Consider the following 26,088-nt stretch of genomic DNA (forward strand, 5'->3'; position numbering starts at 1 on the left):
GGATCAGTGGCCAGTCCATATTGTTGAAGAGCACTTATATAAGAAAGCGTTAGGTTTCACGTAAAATACAGCAGATATGATACATGCAGAGAGGAAGGGCCCCGAGCAACCGTGGGGGAATAATGCGATAACTAGATCTGGACCTACACTGGGGGATCCAATGGTGGGGGACACAGCAGGCTGGATAGGCTTGTCATGCAGATCTGTGCTTTTCAATACCGCTCCATCGTTCCAACTTAGTTTATAAAGACAAAAATAAGTTTGGTTTTTTTTAAAGGCAAATGTGGTATGAACGATAATAAAACAAAGGCAAACATAAGCCCTAACGGACAGGTGTAACACAGCTGATGGTAGCGGACAGACTGCATGACACAATAGTGGGATTACTTACTATGTGCTTCATAGGACAGAAAAAAATAAAATAAATATGAGCAACTAAGACCAGGACAGGGACTGCGGGAGCTGTGACATTAGTAGTTTCACAACCACCTGAGAACCCAGTGTAGCTTGAAAAAGGTTTTAAGACTAAAATAAAACAGCACCCCTTTTGTCAATAGGTTGTCATTGGTATTGCATTCCTTTGGATCGGGTTGAGCTGCACTACAGCATAAAGACCAGGAGTGGCGCTGTTTCTGAAATAATTCAATCCCGCTTTCCTCTTGTTAAAGGGAACCTGTGACATTAACCATGCCTCCTACCTGTGGGCTGTCTATCAGTCACATAAATCAATGGGAAAAGATTTTAAACTGTTCCTTTAAATCACTGCTCATTTTAGTCTTGAGTCCAGTGGACGGGTAACACGTAGTGATTGACAGCTATATCAGCGCACAGCTATTGCCGGAATGCTGTCAATCACTGAACAGATCCGCCCACCGGACTCGCAAGCCTGGAAAGAACAGAGATCTAAATGTAAAAAATAATTCATACGGAATTTTTCCAACACAAAATATATATTAATCTGCTCAGCTCCTCCTGCTCTATAACATGCGGCCAGAGACAGGACTGTAGGTACAATGTGGTGGGTTCCCTTTAAAGGGAACCAGTCACCCCAAAATCGAAGATGAGCTAAGCCCACCATCATCAGGGGTTTATCTACGGCATTCTGGAACGATGGATCCTGAAAGATGAGAAAATGCGGTTAGATTATACTCATCCAGGGGCGTTCCCGCTACTCGTCCGGTCCAGGGCCTCCCATCTTCTTACGATGACGTCCTCTTCTTGTATTCACGCTGCGGCTCCGGTGCTGGCGTTCTTATCTGCCGTGTTGAGGGCAGAGCAAAGTACTGCAGTGCGCAGGCGCCGGGAAAGGTCAGAGAGGCCCGGCACCTGCGCACTGCAGTACTTTGCTCTGCCCTCAATAGGGCAAACAAAGTACGCCTGCGCCGGAGCCGCAGCGCTAAGACCAGAAGAGGACGTCATCGTAAGAAGATGGGAGGCCCCAGACCGGATAATCTAACCGCTTTTTCTCATCTTTTAGGATACATCGGGGGCTTATCTACAGCATTACAGAATGCTGTAGATAAGCCCCTGATGCCGGTGGGCTTACCTCACCCTTGGTTTTGGGGGTGACAGGTTCCCTTTAAGTGTGTCGAATACCCGAAATAAAGAGGGAACAGAAGCTGCACTTTCCTGAATCTCCTGCGACGTAACCTACACTGACCTGCAGACAGGCGTAGTGACGAGGATACTCTACAAAGACAAAATCCAGATGGCTAACTATATAACTATACTGTTCTTTTATTACATGCAATAGAAACATTTTCCAAAATCCATGGCGTTTTCAGGTGTCGCATGTTACAGCTTTTCTTTGTGGAGGCCTGTGCGGCAGTATAAGTGCTGGGGACACACGACTCAACAGATACTGACCCACGGCAGCATGGATCCTTCACTTATTTTTTTAAGGTCTTCCGTCTGGTTATCTGTCACGGTAGAATTGGCTATAACGCGATAAGAGAAGTTTTCGCAACAGACCTGTGTACGAACCGCGGCGCAACGTGATACACATAAATAGGAATGGGACAAAGGCTTTCCTCTCCTAGGAGCTCTCTGCTGGTCTGCACAATGTCAGATCTTTTCCCTTGGGATGACCACCTCTTGGCATGCTGGAGAGCGCATACAGACACATACATACACACCCACCCACCAGTCACCTCCCGACCACACTCTCATACTCAAAAAGCGAGTTTTAAACTGAAGAGGACAGATATCACGATTTGGTCTTCCTGGATGTTAGAAGGTTTTTCTGTGGATAGCTCTGGGTCCGTCTTCTTCGTATTCCTTCTTTGAGACCCACATTTTCTTGAAGGTGTCCAAAGAGGCCAAAATAGATCCACTGGAAAAGGAAAAAAAGAAAATATTCTGCTATAATTGAAAGATGTCTGTTCTCAAGTATTAAGCCATCATTTGCCAAAAAATCTGATTATACTTTTCATTACAATGACTCCCTCTTTGTGGGGTGACTAGGGACAAAAGACAATAAGTGCGTCACATACGTGTCTGCTCCTTACAATGGGCTTTAATTTTGATCATTAGATCTTAGAATCATAATTTCCACAATTGGAAGTGTTTACATAAAATGTTCCTGTGCTGAAATAATCTTATAATTGTGCCCCTGCTGTGTACTGTGTAATGGCTGTGTCTGACCGTACAGGAACATGGTCTGATCATACCACAGCTCCTGGGCAGAGGGAAGGGAAGGAAAATAATATACAGACATTACAGCACGGGATCACAGGTGATTCTTTCTTTCTTTGAGGCAAGACATTGCTTAAAAACAGGCAGTGAAATACTGTATTTTGCCTCACTAAAAATCATTTGTGATCCCGTGCTGTAATGTCTGTATACGTTCTTTTACCGGCTCTCCAGCGCCGCTCCAAACTGTTTTCTGCGACGATGTCACAAGTACAGCGCACATCACCCATGTAGAAAGCACGAATTGCTGAACCCAATGATTGGCTGCAGGGGTCACGTGCACTGCGGTCATGACATCACTGCTGCAGTCAGTAGCACAGAGATGCAGCACTGGACCAGAGTAGGGTGTGCATCAGCTATATTTGCCATTTTAGATATTTAAGCCTTTGCCGAGATAAAAATGTATCCAAGAAAACCCCCCTTTAATCTGCACTTCACAAAGATTATGGGTGAAGTTGTGATCATTTTTTGCATGTGGCCCCCAGGATGCATCTGGTGCCCCCTGCTCTATAACATCCTATCTTGTGTATAGATGAACAGGTTGCTCTTACCCAATCCATGTAGAGTATAATCGTTCTTGAGGAGCAGATATCTAAAATAAACAACAAAATGTTACAAAAGGTCATAGAATAACATTCAAGAAACAAAGACCTGGTCATACAAAACGTGAACATCCCAAGAAAATGTTGAATGGGTTCTCATGAAGACCACATGTTTCTAGCTGGAAGGTGATCATCCTGCCCCCCCCACTATGAAGTCCATAGACCCCCAATAGATCATAATGACAGGGGGTCACCTTCATAAAACAGCCCCTTTTTGATCAGAGAGCCAATACACTTGAACACTGGAGAAGGTAAACAGCAGATCTCAGTAACAGGAGATTTCTTCTCCTGATCCCAGGAGGACATGTATGGATGAGGCGAAACGTGTTGGTGTGAACAGATCTGCTATATGGAAGCTCTACAGAGGCATCACATTAATACAGGCGGCCGCGTGGATGAGTGGCTGTAAGAAGAATATGAACCGTGTAAGTATCGTATATACTGGTGTATAAGCAGAGTTTTCCAGCACATTTTTTTGTGTGCTGAAAACGCCCCCCCTCAGCTTATACACGAGTCATGGTACAGAAAGCCGACAGGGAAGGGGGGGGGGAAGGTGGCGGAGCAGTGGGTGCCAGCAGTCAGCGCACACATCACACCCACCTACCTGCACGCCCTCGGTCCTGGCACTGCATCTTGTTCCAGCCGCCGGCACCTACCTGCAGCTCTTCCTGTGCTCAGCGGTCACGTGGTAACGCTCATTAAGGTGATGCATATGGATGTGTCTCCACTCCCATAGGAGTGGAGCGCATATTCATCACCTTAATGAGTGGTTCCACATTACTGCTGAGCACAGGAAGAGCTGCAGGTAGGCGCCGGCGGCTGGAACAAGATGCAGTGCCAGCACCGAGGGCGCGCAGGTAGGCGAATATGATGTTTTGTTTTTTTCATTAGGTAACATGCACACAGAGATAGGGGATAAGGAGGCATGCATACAGGGACGGAACGGGGGAGGCATGCATACAGGGATGGAACGGGGGAGGCGTATATACGGGGATGAAACGGGGAGGCGTATATACTGGGACGGAATGGGGAGGCGTATATACAGGGACGGAACGGTGGAGGTGTATATACAGGGATGGAACGGGGGAAGCATGCAGACAGGAGCAGGGACGGAACGGGGGAGGCATGCAGACAGGAGCAGGGACGGAACGGGGGAGGCATTCATACCAGGTCAGGAAGGAGAAGCATGCATACAATGACAGGGAGGTAGGCAGACATGGGCAGGGAGGGGGAGGCATTCATACCGGGGAAGGGGGAGCCATGCATAGCAGGACAGGGATGAGGGGACAATGCATACTCGGCTTAGACTCGATTCAATAAGCCTACTCAGTTTTCCATGGCAAAAGTAGGTGCCTCGGCTTATACTCGAGTCGGTAGATTATGTAAATAAAAAAAGATAAACCCACAACCTACCCTTATTTTTACATCTTTCGGTGCTAATTTTTTCACTTCACTTAGAAGCCGGTCCCCGAAACCTGAGAAATAAAATGTATGACTCCAGTTAATATAAACATGTTTGGTTTAACCCCTTAACCACTGAGCCAATTTTCACCATTCTGACCAAGCCAAATTTTTGATATCTGACCAGCGTCACTTCATGCGGTAATAACGCTGCAACGCTTTCATGGATCCCAGTGATTCTCAGTATTTTACATCAGTATTTGTAAGCCAAAACCAGGAGTAGGTGATAAATGCAGAAGTGGTGCATATGTTTCTATTATACTTTTCCTCTAATTGTTCCACTCCTGGTTTTGGCTTACAAATACTGATGTAAAATACTGACCAAATACTGCTAGTGTGACGGCAGCCTTAGTGGTAAATTTAGGTCAATGTGTTTTGCGTTTATTTGTAAAAATGTCGGAATTTTGGAGGAAATTATGAAAAATTCACCGTTTTCAAACTAGCAATCTTTATATCCTTAAAACCAGTTAGTTATGCTGTACAAGAAAATAAATAACTTCCCATATGTCTAGTTTACATCTGCGTCATTTTTCAAACATCATTTTATTTTGTTAGGATGCTAGAAAGGTTAAAAGTTTAGTAGAAATTTCTCATTTTTTCTACAAATTTAACTGTTACTTTAGGGACCTATTCAGATTTGATTGGAGCTTGTGGGGCCTTTATTTTAGAAACTCCTCAAAAGTGATCCCATATTAAAGGGAACCCGTCACCTGAATTTGGCGGGACCAGTTTGGGGTCATATGGGTGGGGTTTTCGGGTGTTTGATTCACCCTTTCCTTAACCGCTGGCTGCATGCTGGCTGCAATATTGGATTGAAGTTCATTCTGTCCTCCGGAGTACACGCCTGCGCAAGGCAAGATTGCCTTGCGCAGGCGTGTACTCCGGAGGACAGAGAATGAACTTCAAATGATAAATCAACGTGTGCACAACCTAAAGTGGTGCAAGGGTAGGTTCCCAAACCTTCAGACTAAACAATAACAAAACCCAGCACTCAACTTTGTTGTGAGAGGAAAAACGGATAATTTATTGTATCCCAATGCAACAAAACGTTTCGGTCACACATAAGACCTTCGTCAGTAACAAGAACTGGGATGAAGATAAATGCTAGTGGCTATATGTGCTGCCAATGATTTCCTGAGTACAGCGTGAATGAGAGTCTATTGATGCAGCCTTATAGCTGGCTGAGTCCGCGGTGTCCACCGCTGTATAAGCGGTGGACACCGCGGACTCAGCCAGCTATAAGGCTGCATCAATAGACTCTCATTCACGCTGTACTCAGGAAATCATTGGCAGCACATATAGCCACTAGCATTTATCTTCATCCCAGAGAATGAACTTCAATCCAGTATTCGGCCAGCATGCAGCCAGCGGGTAAGGAAAGGGTGAATCAAACACCCGAAAACCCCACCCATATGACCCATAACTGGTCCCGCCAAATTCAGGTGACGGGTTCCCTTTAAATACGGCACAACTCAAATACTTCAAAATAGCTGTCAGGAAATGTTATAACCTTTCAGGTGCTACACAGGAATTAATGTAAAGTCGAAAAAAAAAAATAATTGTAATTTTTACCCTATAATGTTGCTTTAGCGCCATTTTTTTTTTCACTTTTACAAGGGATGGCAGAAGAAAATGGACCCCACGATTTGTTACCCAGTTTCTTCTGAGTGCGCCGATACCCACATGTGGTCAGAAACTGTTTGGAAAAATGGCAGGACTCGGAAGGGACGGAGCTCCGTTTGAGTTTTATAAGTTTGGCGGAAATAGATTGTGGGCACCATGTCACATTTGCAGGGTCCCTAAGCTGCTTAGGTAGCAGTAACCCCCCACAAATGACCACATTTTGGAAACTACACCCCTTAACGATGTTTTCCTGGGGTATAGTGAGGATTGTGAACCCACAGGTACGACACAGAATTTCATAACATTAGGTCGTCATGTTTTTTTACGAAAATGTTGCTTTAGCCGCTAATTTTTCAGTTTTCAAGAGGAAACACAAACTGAACCTCACAGTTTATTACCCACTTTCTTCTGAGCATGGCAATGCCCATCATGTAGTCAAAAAGTTCTGTCTGGACACACAGCAGGGCGCGGAAGGGAAGAAGCGACATTTGGGGTGTAGAATGCAAATTTGGCTGGAATAGATTGCAAACCACATTTCTCATTAACAAAGCACTTGAGGTGTCAAAACAGCAGAACCCCCTTAAGTGACCGCCATATTGGAAAATGCACCGCTTAAGGAAATCATCTAGGGGTGTAGTTTTTGAACCCATAGCTGCATCCCAGAATTTTATAATATTCGGATGTGGAAATACAAAATTTTAGCGGTAAAAGTTTAATATGTGTATTTGCTGCATATTTTTCAGGTACACAAGGGTTAATAGATGAAATTAGACCCCACAATTTGGAGTAGTTCTGTCTGAATCGCAGTTTTGGGAGTTTACACAGAAACCCTGATATAAGTGCTCAGCAGAGAGCGCAGGATAAATGTCAGCCGAGCCTTATTCCGATTCTTGGGACGTAGAATGAACAAATAGACAGCAGTACAAGAATAGTTCTTACTATGCGGTATAAGCGATAAGGCGGATTTATTCTTCGGGTCGATGCGATTACAGCGATACCAGAGTTATATAGTTTTGCTGCTATAACACAGTAAAAATAATTTTTTTAATAAGAAAATAGTTATTTTGTGGTTTGTGAGAGCTGTAACTTTTTAATTGTTTGGTGAACAAAGCTGTATGAGGGCTTATGTTTTGCCCAACGATTTGGGAGATTTTTTTTGGTACCATTTCGGAGCACATAACGTTTTTCTGATCGCTTTTTATTCAGTTTTCAGACACAGAACAAAAAAACATTATATATAATATAATTGTTTTTATATTTCATTTGCGCGGGTCATTTGCTAAAAGTGATCAGACCGATTTGTTCATCTGGTCAGTAGGATTACTGCGATACCAGATTTATATCTGTTTTTTCTGCTTTAAAAACACTAAACAATATTTTATAAAACAATTTGTTTTTGCATCATCATATTCTGAGAGCTGTAACTTTTTTTTCTTTAATTGGGGACAATTTGCCATTTTTATTTATACAGTTGTTTTACATTGACTTTCATAGTTTTTTATTCAACTTTTTGTGTGTCAGTATGATGAAAAGGCGTCAATTTTGGTGTGTTTTTTTTTTTTTTTTTTTTTTTTTTTTTTTTTTTTTATAACATGCCAGTTATATAGATCAGGTTTTTTTGGACAATACCATTTATGTATACTTTTTGTATGAACTTTTTTTTGTTTATCTTTGTTTTATCACAAATGCAGTGCTTTTAGTGGCAAAACAAAACATTTTTAGACATTTTATTTTACTTTTTCAATAAGTCCCATTGTGATACATGTACAGTATATATTATTATTATTATTTTACTATAATCACTGGTCTCATGCATTGCACTACTTGTGTACTATAGTGCCTGAAACCTGTCCGTGACTCACTGACTGTGCCTGCAAGACCCTCCTTATAGTTGGATTGCACAGGCCACCACACCTTGGGGTCATCAGATGTCGAGATAATATGGCAACAATCGACACCCGAGATTAAAATCGCATGGGGGGGGGGGACATAGGTGCTCTTTTAACTACCACTGTCATGATTGACTTCGGTTTTTAATGGGTTAATTGGCCCCAATCTGCTCCAATGCTGGCTGGGGCTGATACCGCGGTCGTTAAGAAGTTATCTGTAGATTGCGCAGGAGAGACGCCATTTTTATCACAGATTACGCGTGTTGGACTGACTGCATTTTATTTTGCAAACCTTTAAATAAAGTGGATCCGCCAGATAACACGATGTTGGAGAATAAAGTTCGTCTCAGGTCCATGTCTGACTTCTGGATGGCGAACACTAAGACCTCGTGGATTCCCTCGGATTCTTCCCCTATTAGATCTGGTCGGAACAGCAGCTCCGGGGCTCGGAACCGGGCTGGGCCGATCTACAGACAGAAAAATGAATATGGCATCAACAATACAGGGATCAGCAGCATCCAGACCTCACAATGCACCCACTCATCACACAGCCGGAGTCACGCACACTGAACTCGCAGGCTGTCATGTCTGCAGGAAAAACAAGTCACTTCTACCAGGGTTCTAAGGAAGACGACGCGGCTGCCAGCTATTGTCCTGGCTGCACCAGAAATTATCACATTATGTATTGTGCTACGATTCCAGCAATTCTGACTTTTAACTAGTTCAAGACCAGCTTCTTCCCCCTCGTTCATGACCAGACACATTTTGTTTTTTTCTGTGTTTTTTTTTTTTTTTTTTAACATGGTTTTAAAAGAGTTCTTAACATTTTTCTGATTTGGTTATTCGAGTAAATTTTCACTTTAATTGTTCTACTCTTTGTGGGTTTTTTTTTTTTTTATAGATATTGAGGGAAAATGTAATGAAAAAAAATATGTCTGTTTTTCACGTTGTTTTAACAGCCACAAGACATAAAATACACTTTAAATTGTTGCTATAGAAAGGGGAAAACGTGTGTGTCTGTATATATTACTTCCGTCTTTCTGTCTTGTCTTTCTTTCTGTCACGGATATTCATTGGTCGCAGCCTCCGTCTGTCATGGAATCCAAGTTGCTGATTGGTCGCGGCAGCCATGACAGGCAGCTGGCGAGACCAATCAGCGACGGGCACAGTCCGATTAGTCCCTCCCTACTCCCCTGCAGTCAGTGCCCGGTGCCCGCTCCATACTCCCCGCAGTCAGCGCTCACACAGGGTTAATGCCAGCGGTAACGGACCGCGTTATGCCGTGGGTAACTCACTCCGTTACTGCTGCTATTAACCCTGTGTGACCAAGTTTTTACTATTGATGCTGCCTATGCAGCGTCAATAGTAAAAAGATCTAATGTTAAAAAAAATAAAAAAATCATTATATACTCACCTTCCGCCGCCTTTCCTGCTCCTCGCGACGCTCCGGTGACCGCTCCATGCAAGCGGCAGGTTCCGGTGGCAAGGATGGTATGCGAGAATGACCTGCCATGACGTCACGGTCACGTGACCGCGACGTCATCACACCCTGGGACCGGAAGCTGCTGCCTGCACTGCACACAGGTGACAGAACTACAAGTGGCCCCTCGGAAGGTGAGTATATGTTTATTTTTTAACCTGTGACATACGTGGCTGGGCAATATACTATGTGGCTGGGCAATATACTACGTGGACATGCATATTCTAGAATACCCGATACGTTAGAATCGGGCCACCATCTAATTATGTGATAGATATATATATATATATATATATATATATATATAATCTATCTATATCACATTTTCTACATGTTAGGTTTTTTTTTTTCCGATGGGCCAGGATTGTAAACTGCTATTCTTTCATGTGGCTTTTTAAATTCCTTCTTCATTATTAATTTCATGCATTGTGCCCCCTATAAGGCCATGAAGGAATTTGGGGGGGGGGGGGGGGGGCAAATTCAACATTTAGATACATTTATATTTAGCCAATTTTTCTCTGTAACTTGGGCTGCCATATTGGCTCCAGTTACAGGGTAAACTCAGCCTCCTACCTGCAGTGCAGAGCTGATCTGGGTCTTTTAGGACCAACAAGCAGACGACTGCTGGCAACAGATGGAAGTGCTGTTAAGAACTTCCTATATACACATTGCTTGTTCACAGCTGGGTGCGCAGAGATCAGAAAGGCAGAGATGGTGATAAACCACCTCTGCCTGAAGTCCAGTCACCTCTCTGGTCCTGAAGCTGCAAGATCGATCTGTAGCTGCTGACTTTGCAGTGATGTTGTGTAACGTCACTGCACAGTAATATGTGGAGCAGTGCGATGTGTTAAGTTGCCGGACGGTCCGCAAGGAAGGTAAGAATGGCTGAAGCCTGCAGTACTAGAAGCTCCTCATCTCAATCTCCTGGCAGAAGCAGCGTTTCACAAAAATACACGTAATGTAAAATGCTTTTGTTTTTACGGTACGTATGGAGCAACACTGGCCCCTATGTAGTGACCGGGGGGGGGAAATCATTGGAGAAGGAAATTCTTATTTCACATAATTCCTGAACAAAACTGCTGCAGTCTGATAAGTCATCTAAGAAAATGCTGCATTAAAACACTAATGTAGATCTTTAAAAAAAATCCTATGCACAGCGCCCCAGTTACACCCTTGCTTGCAGCTAGCTGTCACATCATCGCTCAGACATGGCAGCAGTTTCACAGCTTCTGCAGACATCGCTTCCGTTCACACCCGACCCTATGTGAATGAGTAAGATTCACTGCAGCATTAGTGACTCGTACTGCGGGTGGAGTGGGAAATACCTCAATAGTGCTTCCGTCAGGCAGGTAATACTGAGCCTTCTCCGTCTCCAGGGTCTCATCCTTTTGGGGATTTATGGACAAGTAACAAGCTCTCTGCATGTTCAGTGGAGAAAAAAAAAAAAAAGAAAATTTAAAATGATAGAATTAAAGAATAAAAATGTCACCAATAATGCTTGTCTGTATACTAATATCTGTGCATGCATGTATAGACTTTTTGCAAAGTTGCCCCTTGATGCATTCCCTACCTTAGGGCAAAGTTTGGTTGTTGATGTAATACACATTAATGGGAAATGTCAGAACATACAGAATGCGGTACAAACCTCTTTGATAGTTTTGACAATTTCAAACTCGGCTGAAGTGTGAAAGTCGTAGCCCTCCTTCCGGAGATAAAGGCGGAGGAAGCGGGAGACATCTCGACCGGCAATGTCAATCCTCATGATTGAGTGTGGCATAGCAAAGCCTTCATAGATGGGGACAGCGTGCGTCACTCCATCCCCAGAGTCCAGCACGACTCCCGTTGTCCTTCCCGTTGCGTACCTAAAAATTAATGTCGGTGTATATAATAAACTGCATCAGTCTGAACTTCAGGGTAATAGGGCGTGAAATATGGAGGGCATGTGTGTCTATGGCTTTGATACAATTCTCTGGGACAAACATCTGTTGATAAGGAGCAGATTTAGTGTAGAAGTGTCCAGGTTTCCATGAAGCCATTCATCTGCATCTACTAAGCCGTCAACTAATTAGCTCTATATAGTGCTGCATACAGGCAGCATGGACACAATTTTAGGACTGTCACAACTATAACTGTCTAGCTAAATCAGGAAATGGGGGTTGAAACACACACACACACACACACACACACACTCTCTGACAGACACACACAGACACACACACACACACACACAGACAGACACACACACACAGACACACACACACACACAGACACACACACACACACACAGACAGACAGACACACACTGAACTTAACAGAATCAGGAAAGTGAATGAGACTTCTGAAATCTCATGCACATTTTTTCAGCGCCTTCACCCAAATAAATAGGGGAGAAAAAAATTGTTAAAGAAAAAAATAAAAGTACCTATTTTACATAAAATTTTTCCTGCCGGTACTCTTGCTTTTAGAGTAGGAAAATCTGCAGCAAATACTCCAAATGTGCACACAGCCTAAGCCCCCGCTCAGGTTATTACAATGATTGTCTGACCCCTGAGAAATTGACAGCAGGGATCGGCCATCAAGTTCTGCTTTAGTGTTAATACCAGGCAAATACTGTCTGTGCCAGCGGGTATAGTGTGCCGCAATCACACCAGCAGTGCCAATAATGGAATATTAATACCGCCCAATATCACAGTCAGTCTGTTTACTCCGGAATTATTATTCTCACGCTGCTGTGTAACCTCCTGTAATGCGCGCTGTCATTTTCTTATTTATCTACATGGGTGTATGGACGTCACTTACAGGCTGAGGACGGCTTGCATGGAGATGAACAGAGCTGGAACATTAAACGTCTCAAAGAAAACTTCGGCTGCGCGTTCACGGTTTTTCCGTGGGTTCAAGGGAGCTTCTGTGAGCAGAACTGGATGCTGTGGAACAAGAAACAGAAGAATACGGCAAAGTATAAGTGGACGGGACTCGGGAAATAGGGTTTATATTTCACGGATTGTAATACGTTTTTTAGTAATTCGCCTTCTTATAACTTCCCAATAGTCAGGGGTTCAACTGCCGGGATTCCCATCTGACTGGAGCAGAGGTTGCGCACGCGCGCCGCTCATTCTCTATGTGATTGCTGTTTTTATTCATACGACAACAGAGCCTTTTTTTTTTTTTTAATCACAGACAACACATTAAAGGGGTTTCCTATTTTTGTTAAATAGCTAAGATTGCAAAGTGCTCTGAAACACAAGCAACTTTGCAATTTACGGTACTTCTTATTAAAAATCCTGTTCTCAAGATCAGAGGCATCTACATTTTATGATTTACTGATGTTGCACAAGTTACCAGACACTTTTGCAGTCGATCAGCAGTGGCCGGTTTCCTAGGCAAGTAGCACAGTGAGTGTAAGCTCTCTGCTATAAGGCCACATGCACACGTTGCGGAAAGTCTTGCGGATTTTTCCAGACCGATTTTGGTAAATCCGCACTGCGGATTACCTGCGGAGTTACCGTGGATTCCACCTGCAGTTTTACACCTGCGGATTCCTATTATGGAGCAGATGTAAACCGCTGCGGAACCCGCACAAAGAATTGACATGCTGCGGAATAAACAACGCTACGTTTCCGCGCGTTTTTTTTTGCAGCATGTGCACTGCGGATTTTGGTTTCCATAGGTTTACATGGTACTGTAAACGCATGGAAAACGGCTGCGAATCTGCAGCGGCCAATCCATAGCAAAATCCGCAGCGTGTGCACATACCCTAAAAGTTTGCAAGCACTGATTCATAACTGGCCGGATCACTAGATCCAGACAGCTTCTGTGGCCCTGCGCTCCTCCTCCGATGCTGCAGATGTAAAGCTGCCTCTGCCCGCAGCATCGGAAGGTGCACAGTTTGGAGCAGTGATTCAGCCCTGCCACTGCTCCAAACACGAGGAGCACACTTCCCAAGCAGAAAGCTGGTTGGTAGGATAGTGGATGTGTTTCTGAAGAACAATGATGTGACAACCCCTTTAAAAACGGTTATTCCCAACATAAATTATCCCCTATATATCCACTGGAACCCCCAATAAACCCAGACAAAGGGTCTGTATATCCGAGCCCTGTTAAGTCGTCTTGAGTCACGTCTGCGGTATTCAAGTCAGTGCCCTGCAGAGCCGATTTCTAAAGCCCTGCTTTTGGGATCGCTGGGGGTCCCAGTGGTCGGACTTCCCACGATCAGTAAGTTACTATTCTGGAAATAACCATTTAACATATCAAGAACAAGAAAAATGTTGGTGTACTGACATTCAGCATTCACTCTCAAAATGTCTGAATTTTTAGGATATAGGCTGTATCACAAGTCGCACTGTAAACTTTGTTACAATGTTGTTGTCTATCTTTTTTATTTTATCCTATTGGGAACTTAACAAAAATATATTCTTGTTATCATAGGATTTCTTTTTATTTTGTACTATACCCAAGCTTAGCCCTAACGGGCACCAAGAAGGGGGTCTTTAGAGCTTCTGCATTATCCTTGGTTACTATGTTGGTTGGGTGTCACTAAGAACAATCAGCCCCTTAATTTCTAGCAGAGTCTACAGAATCAGAGGTGACCGGCAATCTGAGGGTGTACATGGGAGACCATTTAGTCCTACTTCCATCTTTTCGAAGGCGTTATCGAGAGAAAATAAAGTGACATTTTTTATTGAGCGCCTAAATACGGTCACTATTTCTAGCATATATAAAGATATAAATCTGCATAAAGGCCTCAGAGTCTAGAGATCATTTGTGGCCACTGACTCAAGACCAGAGCTTACAGATTTCCACCATTTTTATCTGGGTGTTCCAAGTAAGCGGAGCAGTGACATAGTTTACTGGGGAGGACCGCCGCTAATAACATTATATGAGGGGGCTACCACTTCTAGATATTATATCATGATAACAATCGAGGAGGAACCACAGTCATCTCGTAGAGTTGTGCTCATTTACCTCTTCAGAAAAGGTCTGCAGCTGGTCCTTGGAGTAGACATACTGCCAGATACGCTCCATGTCATTCCAGTCCTTCACAATCCCATGCTCCATAGGATATCGAATAGACAGGAGGCCTCTGTGTTCCTGGACGGGCAAAGGATCAAATAGTTACATTCAATATAATCTCATCATAAAATACATTTTGTCATATCAGTCACCTAAATAACCCATCTCAGGGTCAGACACTTGTCTTGTATTTGACTACTTTCCAATCCAGCCCTTTGCGCAATATAGCTTTAATAAGATCCCTCAGAGGAGACTCAGCAAAGACCCAAGTCCTCCTCGAAGGTCAAGTATTTCTCTACATGGAAACTGGAGGCTAATGAAATCCTGACCTGAGAAATGTCAATTATGTTGGGCACCAGCTCCATGAAGCCGAATTTCTAAGCTGGTGCCCAGTCTGTGTAATGGAATATTACTAGGAAGGGTCATAAATGAATGATCTCCGTGGGGTATGATCTGTAGTACCACCACTGATCCTGGATACTTATGGGCTGTTACGCCTTCAGTTTTTCCCAGCACGCTGGTGATCCCAGCGTCAGCCAACCCTATTGCCTTGAATTGACCCTGGCTGCACCAGTTGGCCAGGAACGGCAGGTGGGTGCAAAGGGAAACCTGTGAATGGCGGTCCAGAGATGCACGTGGGAATCAGGGGACGTGGCATCCGACCAACGCTCAGCTCAAAAAGGTTGTTCCCTATTGGACAATCACCGGGCAATCTAAAATAAAGACTTCACATTTGCCTCCAGGACTGGTGCCGCTCCTCCGATGTCGGCTCTGTGCCCCTTGGCAGTCATTTCACATTGCTATACGACGTGACCACTGCAGCCAATCAGAGGCCGATGATTAGCTGCAGCCTTTAGCGGTCCATCACAGAAGTCCACGTGGAGCAATGGCTCCTGGTCCGGGAAGGAGGCTGCACTGTCGAGCTATACATAAAGGGCTGTGCGGTAGAGGACTACGGCCGGAGGCCGCCCATCGTGTCTGCGCGTCTCACCTCTGCCTTTGGTCCAATAAACAAGTCTCCTTCCAGGGCTCCGGCCATGACTCGAATATGCTTAGGTCGGCCCACACTAGAGGAAAATACAACATTGTGTTACACGTGTACAGAAGACCCTGAGACACACTGACAGCTGTTACATGAATGCTTCACTTACTAGTTTGGAAAACAATATTTCGGGATCTGATCACCTGCAAACCCAGCTTTTATCACTCCAGAGCCCTAAAAGAAAAGAAAACCCAGTGAGACTATGTCAGGCGGCCTCATTTATACTATATATTGGGTGAATGGCGCACAGAATACAGAAAGTGACTTTACAGCAATCAGTCTCCAGAGAGCAGACTGGGATCAGGCGGATCCATTGCAGATTTTGTGAAAATTTACAGGGAAAAAAAAAAATAGCGCAGCAATTGACAGACACCATGACCCAACATAGCCCAGAAAACACGAACAGGGGCCATAGAATGCAATTACTATCAACCCTTCAATTCTGTGGTTCTAAACCTGTGACAAACCAGGTCTTAAAGGGGTTGTCTTCAATCAAAACTGGGATATGAGCAGATAATGCCAACGTACCCGCTGGTCCTGGCATCTTATCTACCACAGGTGACCACTGCTGCCATGTGAAGAGGGGGCACTGGAATAGCAGGGGCTTCACAAATACTGGTCATTTTACAGCTTCACCTGCTGTCCCCTTTTTTAAATCATCTCATATGCCATAAAAAAAAACAAAAACCTTCATCAGCTGACATCCATGACGTGTGTCCCAGGCCCATGTCAAGAGTGAAGTGGCAGCGATCCTTAAAGGGGCAGTCCACTACTTCGATACTGATTCTTAGGATAGTTCATTAATAACATTCTAGGGGTTAATCAGCGGCAACACGACAATCGGCTGCTTTCATCTGACAGCACAGCATAGTGGCCGCTGTCAGGTACTGCATCTCAGCTCCTACTGTGGTGAATGTGATCTGAGTTGCAGTACCTGAGAATGGCCACTATGCAGTATACGGCGCTGTGCTATTTGGGGTCCATTCATGGGTCACATCTGTCTGCTGCCCGATTATGGGGTGTCAGACGCTCACCAATCTGGATACTGATGACCTATGTCATCAATATTAAGTAGCGGACAACCCCTTTAATAACGTTTGCTGGAAGCTTTTTGCGTCTTCAGAACTGGTAATTACTAGTGACCCGGCACTCCTCCGTCCCTGACAACACGTTCTTGTTCCAGCTGCATAGATCAGTAAGGGGCCAAGGGGTTAATCCTATCTGTATTTTCTCGGAGATTATGAGATTTTAAAGTTTTCATGCAAATTTCCCCTTCAATTACGGAGGCTTTAAAAGAGACTCCTCTCTTGGGGGTGTTAACTTTACCCCTTGTATGACGCCGACCAATCATAAGAAGCCAGAATCATGCAAGGAAAAAAAAAAAGTAAACGCCCAGAGAAGAGATTGTTACCGGCTACTTGGCTGAAGTAGAAATCATATAAGCTTCAAAAGCCCTTAAGTCCGCAATGCTGTGGGGAGAAGAAAATGGAGTATGGTTCTTCTGATTAGCTATGTTGCTTACCCCATGTGCAGGGCATTAAGTAGTTTAGGTATCCATGGTTATGACCACTAGCAACTAGCTGTCACTACAAGTCGTCGTAACCATGGATACAGAAGCTACTGCAACGCCCTACATGAGATAAGTGACATAGCTAATCAGAAGAACTATCCTCCATTTCTAATGGGAGGGATTCGTTAATGTTATTATTACTACACCTACTACATATTGGGAGAGGATCTTGGGGATGGGAATATCCCTATAAATTAAAAAAATATTGTGAAAGGTCCTGTGTGAAGCCGCGTCCTCACCGGAGAAAGGCAGAGAAGGGGGGAAAAAGGCCGAAGTTACATTGTACAGCTGTCGCCACAAATAAACAAGATCCCGTGCAGACGGAGAAATAAAACGTTACGGATCTTGGAAGAAAGGGGGGGGGGGGGGGGGTGAACGCGTAAAAGTTTATGGCCATGTGGTCATGAAGGGGTCCACCAAGATAGCAGCCGGGCGACCACACTGTGGGGACTTGTGGCCTCACCCACTGCAATGAATGACTTCATCCAGACCTGCGGCCACATAACGGGCCCGGCCTAGTATTTACACCAGTCACTGCCAGCCCTCCACACCCTAACACAACTCCTCCCAGCCCCTGACACTGACCAATCACAGCTGGCGTTACTGCGGTCACACAGATCCCTGACCAATAAAAACCGAAAACCCCGCCAGCTGGGCTCATCAAATCCCGCCCCTTACCCGCGCAGTAACTGACAGTAGTATTGTCCAATCGGAAGGCACGAAGCTCCCGTCTGCCACGCCTCTGTGTCCTTTAGGTTTACTCTGTCGCGGCAGCAGGTTAGGTTGCGCCTGCACAGCCCTAAACATCGGTCAGAAATAAGAATACAAATGTGTGGTGACTGCGGGACACGGCGCCCGGTACCGCCTGCTCCCGGACTCCCCTCCTGGCCATTCAGATGTACTACATCCTTGTCATTGTGACCGACAGGAGGGGCGCGGTTGTAATGACAAAGGGAAAATCATATTGCCCGCACAGCCGATCCTAATCGCTAGCACGGAAACGTGACACAACGGTGTACAAAGCAATCTGTGCCGGCCGTACTGCCACACTACTCACGTTATCAATCACCACGGGCTGGTTAGCGATCACATCGTATGACTCCATGGCGGCTTCCTCCTGCTCAGGAGCTGACGGGCCGGCTGCAGCAGCTTCTGCGCATGTGCGGCAAACCAATGGACGGCCGGCGCTCAGGACAGAGTACGCATGCGCCTTTGTGCTCGCCTCAGCCTGCTGTAGCAGGGATTTCGCGCTGTATAGTCCCACCTACCCGGCGTCACGGGACGTGTGGTGAGTGACACCTGTGTACAAGAAGGCAGGAGGCTGGGTGTGTGACATGGATGCGGGGAGCGGAAAGTGCAGAAATACCAGCCTCTATAGATGTGCCTTTATGATCCCCTTAGCTCCCTACATTAGGCTGGAATCACACATGACGGCTTTGGGGCAGTATTTGATGCGGCTTTTGAGTGAACGATATGAATGTAGTCAAACTGGATAAGGCTGTGTTCCCACGGTCAGTAAACGCTGCGGGTTGGATTTTGTGTACAGCGTCAGCATCAGCATCAAACCCACAGTGTCCAGATGTTACAGCATAGTGGATGGATTTCATGAAATCTCATCTCCACTATGTGTGTGCGGAGACATGGCTACATATGGAGCCAGGATGGAGATATGGGGGGCAGGACAAGGGACCAGGATGGATATATGGGGGACAGGATGGAGATATGGGGGGCAGGACAAGGGACCAGGATGGAGATATGGGGGACAGGATGGAGATATGGGGGGCAGGACAAGGGGCCAGGATGGAGATATGGGGGGCAGGACAAGGGACCAGGATGGAGATATGGGGGGCAGGACAAGGGACCAGGATGGAGATATGGGGGGCAGGACAAGGGGCCAGGATGGAGATATGGGGGGCAGGACAAGGGACCAGGATGGATATATGGGGGACAGGATGGAGATATGGGGGGCAGGACAAGGGACCAGGATGGAGATATGGGGGACAGGATGGAGATATGGGGGGCAGGACAAGGGGCCAGGATGGAGATATGGGGGGCAGGACAAGGGACCAGGATGGAGATATGGGGGGCAGGACAAGGGACCAGGATGGAGATATGGGGGGCAGGACAAGGGGCCAGGATGGAGATATGGGGGAGCCAGGATGGATATATGTGGGGGGCAGGACAAGGGACCAGGATGGATATATGAGGGGGCAGGTCAAGGGACCAAGATGGAGATATGGGGGGCAGGACAAGGGACCAGGATGGAGATATGGGGGAGCCAGGATGGAGATATGGGGGGCAGGACAAGGGACCAGGATGGAGATATGGGGGGCAGGACAAGGGGCCAGGATGGAGATATGGGGGGCAGGACAAGGGACCAGGATGGAGATATGGGGGAGCCAGGATGGATATATATGGGGGGCAGGACAAGGGACCAGGATGGATATATGAGGGGGCAGGTCAAGGGACCAAGATGGAGATATGGGGGGCAGGACAAGGGACCAGGATGGAGATATGGGGGGCAGGACAAGGGGCCAGGATGGAGATATGGGGGGCAGGACAAGGGACCAGGATGGAGATATGGGGGAGCCAGGATGGATATATGTGGGGGGCAGGACAAGGGACCAGGATGGATATATGAGGGGGCAGGTCAAGGGACCAAGATGGAGATATGGGGGGCAGGTCAAGGGACCAGGATGGAGATATGGGGGAGCCAGGATGGAGATATGGGGGGCAGGACAAGGGACCAGGATGGAGATATGGGGGGCAGGACAAGGGGCCAGGATGGAGATATGGGGGGCAGGACAAGGGACCAGGATGGAGATATGGGGGAGCCAGGATGGATATATATGGGGGGCAGGACAAGGGACCAGGATGGATATATGAGGGGGCAGGATGGAGATATGGGGGGGCATGACAAGGGACAAGGATGGAGATATGGGGGGCAGGACAAGGGACCAGGATGGAGATATGGGGGAGCCAGGATGGATATATGTGGGGGGCAGGACAAGGGACCAGGATGGATATATGTGGGGGGCAGGACAAGGGACCAGGATGGATATATGAGGGGGCAGCATGGAGATATGGGGGGCAGGACAAGGGACCAGGATGGAGATATTGGGGGGGCAGGACAAGGGACCAGGATGGAGATATGGGGGAGCCAGGATGGAGATATGGGGGGCAGGACAAGGGACCAGGATGGATATATGGGGGGGGCAGGATGGAGATATGGGGGCAGTACAAGGGGCCTGGATGGATACTTATGTGGGGCCAGGATGGAGATATGGGGGGCAGGACAAGGGACCAGGATGGAGATATGGGGGAGCCAGGATGGATATATGTGGGGGACAGGACAAGGGACCAGGATGGAGATATGGGGGGGCAGGACAAGGGGCCAGGATGGATACATATGTGGGGGGCAGGGCAAGGGACCAGACTGGATATATGGGGAGCCAGGATGGATATATGAGGGAACAGGACAAGGGACCAGGAAGGATATATGGGGGAGCCAGGATGGACATATTGGGGGGGGGAGGACAAGGGACCAGGATGGATACATATGTGGGGCCAGGATGGAGACATGGGGTGCCAGGATGGATATATGGGGGAGCCAGAATGGATTTATGGGAGGGGCAGGACAAGGGACCAGGATGGATATATATGGGGCGGCAAGGATGGATATATGTGGGGGGCCAGGATGGATATATGGAGAGCGCAGGACAAGGGACCAGACTGGATATATTGGGAGCCAGGATGCATATAAATGGGGGCCCAAGATGAATTTATGTGGGGGGCAGGACAAGGGAGCAGGATGCATATATATGGGGGGGCAGGATGGATATATATGGGGGGGGCAGGTTGCATATATGTGGAGCCAGGATGGATATATGGTGGGGAGCAGTACAAGAGACCAGGAAGCATATATATGGGGGGGGGGGGGGGGGGCAGAACAACGGACCAGGAAGGATATATGGGGGTCCAGGAGAGTTATATGGTGGAGCAGGACAAGGGACATATGAGGGCGGGGAAGCGGGATGGATATTTGGGGGCCAGGCTGGACTAGGGACAAGGCTGGGTCATATTATAAAATAAAGGGGGCCAGGTTGGGTCATATTATAAAATATAGGGGGCCAGGCTGAGTGAGATTATTAAATAAAGGGGGCCAGGATGAGGGACTTAATTACTGTTTGGGGGCCAGAATGAGGAACATGCTATGTTAGTTTATGGTAACGAGTGGGGAACATAATTTCTTTAGGGTCCAATTGGGGACATTATTACTACTGTAATATAATTTACTTTTTAGGAATGGTTTTCCATAGAGGGAACAAAAGAGGTGGGTCCTGTTGCTGTGCAGGGTTTCACTACGTTGTTTTTCTTCTTCATCTGATGTAGTGTAGAAGTCAGGAAAAAAGCAGTGCAAGTGTTCTGGAAGTGATCAGCTATTGATGACTGTGTTATTTTTTGCAGAGACCAAGTCCTGGCTGGAAAAAGTGATGGCGGTCTCTGCTGGTTGAAGAAGAAAAGCGAAGATGAAGGACGTCAATTACAGAAGTCATTGGTGAGCCAGTGTATTACATGTACACGCACACTATATACTGTGTACAGAAATCCTGTGTATAATATCACTGGTGATCCCTGTATTACCTGTACACTGACCCTATATACAGAGCTCCTGTGTATAATGTCATTAGTGATTGCTTTATTACTTGTAAACTGACACAATATACAGATCTCCTGTGTATAATGTCACAAGTGATCACTGTATTACCTGTACACTAACACTATATACAGAGCTCCTGTGTATAATGTCACTGATGATCACTGTATTACCTGTACACTGACACTATATGCAGATCTCCTGTCTACAATGTCACTAGTGATCGCTGTATTACTTGTACACTGACACTATATACAGAGCTCCTGTGTATAATGTCACTGGTTGTAATAACAGTGTTAGTATTGTGGTTTGTATTCATGATCAGTATTGTAGTATTCGGTCACTATGTGGTGGTAATTTGTGGTCTGGTCATGGTGTCGCAGTGTTTCTTCTTGTATGTGGTATTATTTGGTCCCTATATGCTGGTAATATGTCATATTATTTGGTCACTATGTGGTGGTAATATGTGGTCTGGTCATGGTGTGGTGATATTTGTCCCTTGTATGTAGTATTATTCGGTCACTATGTGGTGTGGTCTGGTCATGGTGTGGTTGTATTTCTTCCTGTATGTGGTGGTATTTGTCTTAGTATAGGGCATTGTGTTGGTGTTGTGTATGGCGGTCATTTGTTCTCTCTGATATTAATTAGGAGAAGATTCTTTATTTCCATTAGAGATTAGATACTTGGAACACAGCGACAGATATGCACTTACAGGGGTTTCCTGTGGAAAAAAGTAATCACCTATCCACAGGATAAGCGATAACATATTGATTGGTGGGGGTCTGACTGCTTGGACCCATTCAGCAAAATGTGGAACTTTTTATCCCCATTAGACTGGCGTGGCATGTCTGACGTGACCACTGATCTATTCATTCCCTCAGTGGCTGCACTTGCTTTTTTCTAAACGCCCCAAAGAGAATAAATAGAGCTGCGGTCAGATATCCCATCTGCCACTCCATTTTAAAATGGGGATAAGTGTCCTATCAATGATTAAACTTCCTCATTCTTCTGATCGGTGTAGTTTCTAATGGTCGGATCTAAGCGATCACCTATCCTGTGGAGCCCATAGATCGGTGATAACTTGTTTTAACCATAGAACCTTTAATGTCAAATACCATAATTATACATCCCAGTTATGGGGGCGCACAGTAAATGTGCAGGAGCCTCCGGTGTTTTACAGCCGATGCTCCACTATAATGGGGATAACGACTGACAGATATTTACATATAGCTGTACTGTGGGCCCCTAGAGTCCATTCCCCTGGTAGGCCCCAGACACCCCAGTCCGACCCTGGACCAAACCCTCCTGATGGCATTGATATTGAGCGTCTGCCCCATCCTCTCCAGTCGTTCACAACATGTCTGACTTGTACTCTGTTCTGCTGGTGCACGGGCAGAAATTGCTTATGCTACTTACACTGCTGCTGCTAATGTTTAGGCGATGACGCCTTGACGTTCCCGAGGTTGGATGTCTACAATTGGGATGCACACTGTGTGCCTCACTGCTGTCTTGAGGAAAACCATTCTTAAGATTGTCTACAAACATATTTCGATACTACAGCATGCACGCTTTCTATGGGGGAAAAGCAACTGGCTAAATTTACTCTCATACCTTGGATCTAAGAAGGCAACGCAGTAGTCAGCACTATTTCTAACCCTAAGAATACGGCATTGTGTTGAAGATAGTGCAACAAGAGTGTCAGGATCACACTCAGTCGGAGCAGCCTTTGGAAGTGGGGAATCACCAGAAATAATACACAAGACACGTCTTGTATAGTGTATCACTGGGAAGTCTCTGAAGCACGCCTGCCTTCAATGTGCTATCCCTTCTTTATATAGTTGTATCGGCAGGTTCAGTGGTTTTACAAGTTTTGCATGTTTAAACAAAGAGACAAAACAGGAAAGAAAGAAAAAACAGTTTCGTGGGCGGCAGTTTCACAACCAACAGTACAAAGGCAATTCCACAGACAAGAAAAACAGGATTTCATACTATAGCTAAAATGTCCTTGAATGGACAGGTCAATATTTATCACAAATTCTTTTTTGTGGTTCATTGAGGTAACCATTTTTGTTCTGCTCTTCACAAGAGGCACTCATGTGTCTGGCGCTTCCATGAGGTCCAGGTCCAGGCTGTGTTGGTGACAGGGTAACACTCAGGCTTCCTCCGTCCCCTCCCGCCAACCACAGACAGCAGAAAGCATATCATTATCCTTCTCATTTCCAAACTGTTACACGTCCATCACCTCGTCCTCCTCAATTTGTTCCTCGGCTCCTGCTTCTTTATTAACAGGTTATCTGGTACCATGATCATAAGTGAGTACACCCCTGTAGGTGAGTACACCCCCGTATTATCAGTACATTACATATACAGCGCTCAGTGTAGGTGAATACACCCCCTGTATTATCAGTACATTATATATACAGCGCTCAGAAAAGTGAGTACACCCCCTGAATTATCAGTACATTATATATACAGCGCTCAGCATAAGTGAGTACACCCCCTTATCAGTACATTATATATACAGTGCTCAGTGTAAGTGAGTACACCCCGTATTATCTGTACATTATATATACAGCTCTCCTGCTGTCTGTCTGTGAAGTGCACATAGTACATCACCCAGCTTTGCACATAGACTTCCCTGCTCTTTGCTTTCATATGGTATGCCTTTCAGCTAACCCCCAACTTACTCTGTGATATTTATGACCTTGTTTACTTAGTCTTGATTGTATGCATCTGGTCCACCCTTAATTCTCTGACCAAGATGAGCAGAGACCACTCCTCTCTGCTCCACACCTGAACGCACTTAGTTTTCCATATACTGTATTGCATAGCACAAGTCTGCTAGACTTCAGTCTGCAGTGTGATTTCTAGAAGTGTGTTCTAAAAATGTGGATTACATTAGAATTAAAACCTGAATTGGAACTGTAGGTAACTGGCCAGTCACTGCAAACAATGTTTCTGTTTGTTGTCACTTTTACCCCTATAGTCTTTCACTTTCTGCTACCTCCCCCAATCCCCACACCAAGTAAGGAACTGTTCATCTCCTCTTCAATCCTCCCCATCCATCTCACCTCCTCCTCAGAACTGTTCCTTAACATACAATCCTCTGTCTCAAAGCACAGGCAGCCCCCTCACGCTCTCTCCTGCTCCCACCTGCTAACACTATCTCTGCTCCTTCTCACTGCTGGTGATATCTCTCCAAATCCTGGTCCTCCTCACCACATTCCCACAGTCATTTCTACCTCCCATCCACGCTCCATCACAAACTTCCGTAACCTCTCTAACCTTATACCCATTCGCCCAGCCCCCGCTTCCCCAGTCCCACTAACAGGAGCTCTGTGGAACGCTCGCTCTGTAACAAGCTTTCCTACATCCATGATCTTTTTGTTACTACCAAACTTTCCTTCCTCGCCATCACCGAAACCTGGCTCACCCCTTCTGACACAGCCTCTCCTGCTGCACTCTCTTACGGTGGCTTCCACCTTTCTCACACACCCCGCCCCAGCAGCAAGCATGGTGGAGGAGTTGGTTTTCTCCTGTCAGATAACTGCTCCTTCACCCCAATCCCACTGCCACCCTCTGTTACCCTCCCTTCCTTTGAGGTGCACTCTGCGCGCATCTACTCCCCCTCCAACCTCCAACTGGCTGTCATTTACCGCCCCCCAGGGCCAGCCACCATCTTCTTTGACCACTTCACCACCTGGCTACTTCATTTCCTTTCTGCAGACATCCCCACTATCATCATGGGCGATTTCAACATCCCCATTGACACTTCCCTCTCAGCTACCACTAAACTTCTATCTCTCTCTTCCTCCTTCGGCCTCACTCAATGGTCTTCTGCAGCCACTCACAAAGATGGTCACACACTGGACCTCATCTTCACCCGCCTCTGCTCCCTATCTAACCTCTCTAACTCACCCCTTCCTCTCTCTGACCACAACCTTCTCACATTCTCATCTCTCTCCACTCCATGTCTAGAGTCCCCACCCCACAAACTTTCACACCCTCGCAGAAATCTTAAACATCTTGACCTACATTCATTCTCTGAATCCCTCCTCCCTCT

The 26,088-nt window shown here is 46.0% G+C and overlaps 1 protein-coding gene across 4 annotated transcripts; it reads right to left on the reverse strand.

The window, feature by feature from the left end:
* Positions 1-1,721: 1,721 nt before the first annotated feature.
* ACTR1A (actin related protein 1A) lies at positions 1,722-18,646 on the reverse strand. 4 transcript variants are annotated; one of them, XM_077258650.1, is made up of 11 exons: positions 18,426-18,646; positions 15,908-15,972; positions 15,748-15,823; positions 14,709-14,834; positions 12,546-12,670; positions 11,392-11,608; positions 11,072-11,164; positions 8,559-8,733; positions 4,707-4,768; positions 3,243-3,283; positions 1,722-2,332 (listed from the first exon to the last, which is right to left on the reverse strand). In XM_077258650.1, exons 1-11 carry the CDS (start codon positions 18,471-18,473, stop codon positions 2,230-2,232), a joined length of 1,131 nt encoding a protein of 376 aa, XP_077114765.1. In that variant the 5' UTR covers positions 18,474-18,646; the 3' UTR covers positions 1,722-2,229. The 4 variants fall into 4 exon arrangements, with proteins under 4 accessions (XP_077114765.1, XP_077114764.1, XP_077114767.1 ...); XM_077258649.1 differs by lacking the exon at positions 18,426-18,646 and adding an exon at positions 18,047-18,190; XM_077258652.1 differs by lacking the exon at positions 18,426-18,646 and adding an exon at positions 17,608-17,925.
* Between the last annotated feature and the right edge of the window lie 7,442 nt (positions 18,647-26,088).

This window comes from Ranitomeya variabilis, chromosome 4 (assembly GCF_051348905.1).
Source record: "Ranitomeya variabilis isolate aRanVar5 chromosome 4, aRanVar5.hap1, whole genome shotgun sequence".
NCBI lineage: Eukaryota > Metazoa > Chordata > Amphibia > Anura > Dendrobatidae > Ranitomeya > Ranitomeya variabilis.